At 43.8% G+C, this 8,609-nt stretch overlaps 1 protein-coding gene across 1 annotated transcript; it reads right to left on the bottom strand.

Annotated features, from left to right (window-relative positions):
• Positions 1–6,040: 6,040 nt before the first annotated feature.
• On the bottom strand, positions 6,041–8,285 carry zgc:162730 (uncharacterized protein LOC564559 homolog). The gene is made up of 2 exons (XM_062552234.1): positions 8,190–8,285; positions 6,041–8,064 (listed from the first exon to the last, which is right to left on the bottom strand). The coding sequence occupies exons 1-2, from the start codon at positions 8,220–8,222 to the stop codon at positions 7,027–7,029; spliced, it is 1,071 nt and encodes a 356-aa protein (XP_062408218.1). The 5' UTR covers positions 8,223–8,285; the 3' UTR covers positions 6,041–7,026.
• Between the last annotated feature and the right edge of the window lie 324 nt (positions 8,286–8,609).

Below are 8,609 nucleotides of genomic sequence, written 5' to 3' on the forward strand. Positions count from 1 at the left end.
ATGCATCTTGCCAGAATTGATCTCCCAGGGTGACATCAAAGTAGTGGGCATCATTAATATGCATCCACTGTAAATGAATGACTGCTTCGTAGTGTTTTTTTTTTTAGTGCACAGCATGGCATTCAGCATAGAGAGGCTGGCACTGTTCATCATGCCTTGGCAGTGGGCTTCAGAAATCTGCCAAGCCTGCTCTGCTGGAGCACCAACTCTTTTTTTCAGTAAACTTGACAACGCTGAGAGGTCGAGAAATGCTACTTGCTGCTTTTGCCCTATTAATCGTTCAATAAAAAAAAAGCACTAAATGGAATGACATCAGCGTGCATCGTGTATCCAGATGCAAGGTCCACTGATGCAGCCTTGACGTAGCTTGAAAAGAAGAGAGAAGTGGCGCGCGCGAGAGCCAAGAGAGAAGCGGAGCGGAGCCCAGCCGCTTCTCCTCGTAAGTGTGAGCGGCGGCGGCCCAGCACAGGGGCAAGTAGAGGAAGAGGGAAATAGCAGGCGGCTGACGTCAACACCCTCGAGTGGAAGTGCTTGCCTTTTATAGGCACGTTCACTCGCTGGTGCATTCCTGACAAGAGCGCTGTGTCCCAGAGCTGTGGAGGAGCTGGAACTGGAGGGGGCTGGACCAGGGAGGTGACGCAGGCACACACACACACACACACACACACACACACACACACACACACACACACACACACACAGACTTTGAGCATTTGAGTTTAGTCGACGCAAACTCACAGGGTGCAGCGCAGAAATGGGGAGGTGCAAGAGAGAAGAAAAATCCCTTGTCACTTTTACTTTTTCATGGTAAAAAGGGCCACCCCTTAAACCCATGCAACTCACGCCTTCGTCTTCCACAGAAAATATATCCTTGGCCAGATCAGATTTAGTTAAAGCAAAAGTCAAATGAAGCTTCCTCAGAAATTCCAAGGAATAGCACGTAGGGGTTCTGAAGCATAGCCTTGTCCTATTTGAAGTTCTGAAGAATATCCTTGTCCGTCAGCAGTTTTGAAGAATAACCTTGTCTTATGAGAGGTTCTAAAGAATTAGCCTGGTCCCATTGGAAGTGGTAGCAAAATCCCTTGGAGTTGGTTCTATTATCAGCATTGAACTTTTGTTTACCTATTTGAATAACACATGATGCCAGCCCCAGACAATAGCTGCTCCATCCAAAGCACACAATGGATGGTATAACAAAGCGGTTGTGTCCAAGCGGTCATTGTTTATGCAGGAATGAGAGATGAGATCACACCAGTGACAGAGGAGAATGTGCATACAATCACGGCGGATCATTTTACTATTTGCATCTTGTTGTGCAAGCTCTTAGCTGAGTCGGATTCCACCACGCCACACCACAGCCTGTTCATGGTCTGTTCTGCTCAGCTTTTGTGTGCCTGCCTGCCGTATCAGGGCAGCCATGTTTGCCAATGGGGAGAATGTCGAACCACATGCACGGCCAGCATTTCTTAAGTCCTTCTTGAGCAATCTCTGTGTTTTTCTTTTAGCTTTTTTTTTTAGCTTGTTCTTCTTTTTCCAAACAAGTTCAACCCCGTTTTGTTAAGGCACAAGAGTGTGTGCTGAATTTGGTGGTTGTTTTTGTTGGCAAGGGTGACCGTGATTCGGATGGCAACTTGTGCAGGCAGAACAGAAACCAAACCTGTTTCCATGACGCTGTATGCGTCTATGCTCCGAACAATTGCGCAAGCTTAACCCCCCCCCCCCCCCCCACACACACCTGCCACACACCCCACATTGCCCCCCTCCCCTGTGCAGCATGCAAATACTAAGACACTATCACCTTTGAACCTCTGTTCTCAGTGCTACCTCTGCTCCAACCACGACAACAAATCGATTGAGCAAAGAGAAGTGTTCTATTTGCATGTGGTCAAAAAGCTTTCCAGCTCAAATGATACCTCATGATGTTTCATCACTCTCTCTGATATTGCCATTATTCAGTCTGACAGGAAATGCTCTCAATATTTATTAAAATAATTTTTCAAAAAGCCTTGTGGTTTTTGCAGCATCACTTGCACTATTAACTCTTAACGCAAGTTATCGTCTCATAACTCATTAGCTCTTTGTATGGTTTTTTTGACAGTGAATTAATCACTACAGTGTATCAGTGTTTGAACAAGAGTTCATCTGAAGGCAAGCGGGTCTAAAGTACAGCTGGAGACAATCGACGACGGTTAAATATTAAGCCTGAGCCTGAATCACACCACTGATTTTGACCCTTAACCAAATGGGAGTCTAAACCCGCGCTATAATAACAGTGTAAAAGCCGTGCCAGAGAGTGATAGAGTGAGTAACACCAGTGCTCAAAGGTCTTGATTTTATGGTGTTGATACAGGCCTGGTATCGTCTGGTAGTCCCCTCGAGATATACACTGGCCTATAACACCTTCTATGCTGTTTTTTTCTCTCTCTCTCTCTCTCGCACACACATACACACACACAAACACCCATACACTCACACATGCCCACTGCCACTGCACATACACACACACACACAAACACCCATACACTCACACATGCCCACTGCCACTGCACATACACACACACACACACACACACACACACACACCACATCTTTCATAAACACACACACACCGCACACACACACACACACACACACACACACACACACACACACACACACACACACACACACACACAGACACCACATATGTCATAAACACCCACACACCACACACACACACACACACACACACACACACACACATATCTTGCCATGCGTCATTCTCCCTGTCTGTGAACTTTCAGCAAGGATGCTCTGGAAGAAGTCTTCCAAAGGCACATACCATCTGAGACAGCTGACAGAGGGGGTCTCAGCTCGGCCTACTCAGACCTGGGGAGTGGAGCCAATTTGTGATCTCTCTTGTGCTTATTTGTTTTCACAGGACTACAACCGTTGTTATGGCAACACATCCTGTGTGTGCTCTGGCTTATAAGACAAGGGAAACAAACTCTTTCCTGTCGCACAAATGACGCGACAAATGACCAGCAACCTGCCGTAGCTTTTCGTAGGCGCTACAGGACATTTGGTGTGTATCTGTCAAGCAGTAGGTGTGTGTGGGAAACAAAAAGCTGAAGCTGAAAGTTTAATAAGAATAAAGAAGGTGAAACCAAAAGAGATAGACACACGCACACACAAAGAGAGAGAGAGAGAGAGAGAGAGAGAGAGAGAGAGAGAAAGTGTGGGTATTAGAGAGAGTAATGTCTGACCTTCGACCCTACAATTTGCTTGACTAACGCTGTGCTAAAGTGTTGATCTGTACTTCAAAACAAAATGTGAGGTGACGAAGTGTTTTGACGTATCTGAAAGAGGAACTGTGACACCAGCGCAGCTAAATATAGTGGTGTTAATTTGCCATATCCTCTTTTGTTTCATTCAGGCCTGAGGACATTTTGCTCTTTCTGCGTTGCCTTCGTGGGTTAAATGAACAGCCTGGTCACTGGGCCACGCACACAAATGTGTCTATTTGTGTCTGACATCTTCAACACAAACACATCACATCAGGAAGTTAACAAACAGTTTGAAACACTGAATATTTCCATTGCCTTGTTTGGACTTGAGTCAATAGAAAGATATTACTGTAACAACAACAACAACAACAACAACAAAACTTCAGTATTTTCATAGGTATGCAAGTTATATAAGCCACAGTATGCTATTTCTGATCCAGGTCAGTGCTGTAGACATAGCAGCCAGCCATCAACTTGACACAGTATGTATGCCAGAGAGAAAGTACACTGTGTGTCTCAGAGAGAAGAAATGGTGGCAGAGTAGAAACCTTTAACATCAGACGCTTAACCATAAGGGTGTACTATAGCACGTGACCAGCCAGGAGTTAACCTTGGTTGTAAAAGAGACTTTTAAAAGATCAGTGTGTGTACTGTGAGCATTATGTACTGTGAAGACTGACTCTCTCTCTCTCTCTCTCTCTCTCTCTCTCTCTCTCTCTCTCTCTCTCTCTCAGGCACATTCTATGTTGATTTTCCTTTGTGGCCTGAATAAGCATTCTTGCTCTGCTAAGTGGTCATAGGATATTTTGGTGTACCACAATAATGTTATGGACAGCAACCGGTTTTGAAATGTTATTTCTAAGTGATTAGACACACATAGTGGAACAACTCTTAAAAAAAGATATGGTGCCTAACTTTTAATGCAATGATAATGCATAAGTGAATAATATACAATTCATCATGTGTTTCATACTTGGAATATCTGTCTTGAGCCCAGTATCCAAATATTAAGTTTAATTTATCTTCAAATGTGTATTACTGGCTGGGTGACCACAACATTTAAAAAAAAAAAATGAACATGCTCCAGGAACACATTCCTTTGAACTCATGTTCATGTACAGTCCTGAGAACCTGCCTGTATGAATGAACCTCACACATGACACTTGAATCGTGACAGTTCTGTGGTTGGCGTTTTAAAACATGTTAAGATTGTGCTGAGTACAGTTTGTGAGATATGGGCCACTGACATGGCTGTTATGACCTGTTATGGCGTATCTGAGAGAAGTCTGTTGCAATGATAATAAAACAAAAGGTGGCTGTATGTACAAGCATGAGTACTTTGAATTTCCCCTTGGGGATCAATAAAGTATCTATCTATCTATCTATCTATCTATCTATCTATCTATGAGTCAAAGATGGCCACCTGGCACCTAGTCAGAACATTACTCACTGTACATGATTAAAGTTAACTACTTTTTAATCTAGATTATCACCAAATATGAGCCCACTAGATATACACGCTCAAGTATTCAAAGGAATCCGCCTTATATATTTGTGACAGCACATGGGAGGCAGTAGCTCGATGAAAACATCCAACTGCTACAACAGTTCTTAATGTCAACTATACACCCCAATGTGTTGCAATGGAGAGTTCCAATCGATTGGGTCATATAGTTAAATGATAGATAGATAGATACTTTATTGATCCCCAAGGGGAAATTCAAGAAATAGATGCTTATTACGGGAAACGTCTGTAAATAATGGGGCAGATCACAAATGTCAGACTTCTGTTGTGTTCTGTTGCACTATCATGGCTGCTGACAATATCCAGAGCATCTATGGAGGTGTTAAGAAAAGTAGGCTACAATGTAGCGCTCAGTGATTCTGCAATGGTGTGGGCATGTGCTCTGTAAGTGTGTCATCTGCGTTTCCTTGTCATTGACTGTGTGGGTCGTCGTCTGTGTGTTTTTTTACGTGGGTCCACATGTGGGGTCCTACTCTTTGTCGTGTTCGTAAGCGGGCAGGCACTCAGCGTCGACCGGTGTGTACTTTGTCAGTATGGCGCAAAAGCTATGGCCAGATAGTGAACTGATCACATCACTGCAACTCAGTGTAAATATTTGAGCTAGCTGTCACAATGAGCAAGCAACGTTGAGCACTATCTAGGTGCCGAGCCTGAGAGAGAGGAGGGATATTGGCTAGGCCTACTGACTTGAGACCTGACCAAAAGAAAAAAAAAAAAAAAACACTTCCTGGCATATGAACGCTGTTGTATCACTGAAATGACTTTGGAAACATTGTGTGCAGGAAAAGTTAAGTTTTGGAAAAAATATGTTCCAGCAGAGATGGGAACGCTCTTGAGCAACAATGTTGGCCATGAATAATTGAGTATGTATGTAGCCTATGTACAGAATGGGCTCTCCCAAACCCTGTGTTTTTCCACATCGTGACATCGTCACTGAATGCCACCTGTCCTGTCAGACCACTTGCAGTGAGGGAGCGATTGCTTCTGTCATTCGTGTGTGAGTCGTGTACATGGCAGCTGCTTGCTGTTGTTTAGCCATGTGGGCTAGTCTGGGTGGAATCCGTGCTATTCTGTTTACACAACACACAGGGTGAGGACCTGATTTGCTGCCATTCTGTGGGGAGTGACATCACAGTTCAGTGTGTCATTACTACCCGCCCTCTAATCCCCCCCCCCCCCCCCCCCCCAACACCCGCATAGTTAATTTGACCTCTTATGTCAAGTCACATAAAACAGACAAACACATGGATTCTCTTTGTAATTTTGAATTTATTTATTGTTTTCCATTTCAAAAATAATTAAGGCATTTTTTTTTTCATTTTCAATCTGTTTACAGAAATATTTCTCACATTTTCATGACCCTGGCACTTGCAGATAAATAAGTACAAAATATGTTGTTATTAACTTTAATAAATACATAATAAATAAGTCTGTACAGTTACAAAATAAACAACTGAAGACAACCACAGCTGAATGGAAATACTGTTCTTAGGCTACAGTCCCTGTCAATGAGAAGCAACATCTCATTTAGAGAGGAACCAGCTATGTTGTCAACAATTACACAACTCAACAGGTGTAGATGAACAGTTGCACAATTCTTTTCTTCTGCTTTTCTAAGTGGGACACATTTTGGTTGGAGCCCACCTTGTGTTTGTCATAGAAATCTGACAGAGACAGTTCACGTAAGAACTGCTCTGTTTACAATAGTTTGTCGAAAACTATAAAGTATATAAAAAGTGTAATGCTTTGGTTTTATGCTACATTGGGAGTTTGTTTTTCTCCCACGACCAATTTTAAAGTGCATATCACAGAATGTCTAGCTATCCCTCTTTCAAGTTTGTCACATTGATGGTTATGCAATTACATATAAAAGTTTGACACCTCTAAGTGTGCATTGGTGGAATATTGCAGTTTGCTGACAAGTGGAATGAACTTTTTTCCAGCAGTGACAAACTCTGTCACCAACCTTAGTTGATAGTTGAGTTAGACAATTGAAAGGCACTCTTCCATTGTCATGTCAAAAAGCTATTGGAAGACTATGCAGGATGCATACAATGATACATAATTACAAAAATACGTAGCTTTAGATTAAGATGTGCACCAAATCATTTCATTCAATGGTAAATCACTAAATATAAATAGACGGTAAAACCAGATAAGGCTAATCTGCTGTTATGACATCTAAAAATATTTTGTGTTGTCAAAAATCAGTCCCTTGATGACTTAGCGCAGAAATTAATCTGACACAGACAGCCTAGCAAAGACGGTCAGGCGCTTGCCCCCCGACCCGTCGAAAGTAGGAGAGGTAGAGCCACTGTTGCTGCTGGAACTTGAGTAGCTCTCCCGGTCAGACAGGGAGTCCTCGGAGGAAAAACGCTGCAAATTCGGCTGGGTAAAGTAGGCACTGTTACGATCGTCCATGGCAAAGTTTTTGTTTAGAGCTGAGGGGTGATTATTTCCGTGACCGCAAACACAGCGGGTGTTCTTCTGAGGCTCGACGATCAGAGGAATGTTGTGTATGTCGCCAACACTTGCGCGGCTCTGGCCGAATTGAAATGTTTCGTTGAAAACTGGAGACAGGAGATCTGAAGGCGGTGGGGAGACTGAGGGCGCACGGGTGAAACTCATCGACTCGTGGAGAGCAGGAGGTGGGGAACTGCGAGACCCCAAGAAGCCCGCAAAGCTGACGCTTTGGCGGAGGAGACGTGGCGTTTGATTCTTCTGATTCAGCATTGATGAAGACAACTTGTCTTCATGGATAAAGTGGCACCGAGTCCCGTAGGGACAGTACCCAAAGTTATAGAAAGTGCGGCACGCCTCCGTCTTGTACTTGGGGTGCCTGTACATACAGCGAAGCTCAGCCTCACCGTGCGCAAACTGGCATTTATTCCCATACTTGCAGCTGCCATTTTCCTGAAAGCTTCGGCAAAGCTCGGTCTTGTAACGGTTAGAGGGAATAGGTGTTTGAGGAGTCAGGGGAGGAAAACCAGGAGGTGGTGGCACTTCGAGAGGGTTCGGCTTGCCAAAGGCGATACTGTTCTCAGTGAGGCTCATGGAACGGTCAGGTCGGAATGGATTCTGGGGTTTGCTGGGTGGTGCGTCGCTCCAGATGTCAAAAGTCCAGTTCGGGCTTCCATCCGACAGTTGCTCAGAACTCACGCTGTGGGGCTTGGGAGTTGGCGAGAAGTATGAAGAGGAACGAGTAAGACGAGGTACCATCGGTTTCGCATTTTGGTCGTTGAAAGATTCGTCCAAGCCAAGGTTGACCAGGTTCTGTGTGAAGAAGAGAGCATTGATTAATTTACTGGGTAATCAGAAAGTTTGCTATTTTGCCAAATAGTTTTGCTAAAATGAGATATAGGATCTGTCAACAGCAACGAAACAGTTCATTGGCTTACCTTAAGAAAAATGTCGCCCAGTACGTCGGACATATTGAAAAGTGTTGCCTTCAAGTTAGCTTTCTCCAACTTAACGGCCTTCGCCAGACTTTTGGCTGTACTGACTGAGATGCATTTTGCAGTTGTATATATAAGCCGGAGGCGGGCCTGGTGTAGCTATCTTCCCGGATGCCACTCCCATGACGTAACATTCTGGAGGCAGGCTGTGTGTTTTTTCTTCTTCTTAGAGCTGCAGGCGATCCATTGCAGTTTCACTTAGTAAACACAAATACGTGAATGTAGGTTAGTTTCATACTACAGTTATTGATATGGTGACATTTTATTTATTCCAATCTGTCGACTTAACATTAATCAACTCATTGCCTGTAGCCTATATTTGTATAGGGCATTGACAGGATTTTCACATACACTGTCACCAAC

Source organism: Sardina pilchardus, chromosome 13, assembly GCF_963854185.1.
Source record: "Sardina pilchardus chromosome 13, fSarPil1.1, whole genome shotgun sequence".
In the NCBI taxonomy this organism is placed as follows: domain Eukaryota; kingdom Metazoa; phylum Chordata; class Actinopteri; order Clupeiformes; family Clupeidae; genus Sardina; species Sardina pilchardus.

Bases quoted from the DNA above. Each gene is read 5' to 3' on its own strand.
- zgc:162730 (XM_062552234.1), bottom strand. From the start codon at position 8,222: ATGTCCGACGTACTGGGCGACATTTTTCTTAAG. The intron at 8,065-8,189 runs GTAAGCCAATGA...TTCTTCACACAG, and splicing joins TGGGCGACATTTTTCTTAAG to AACCTGGTCAACCTTGGCTT.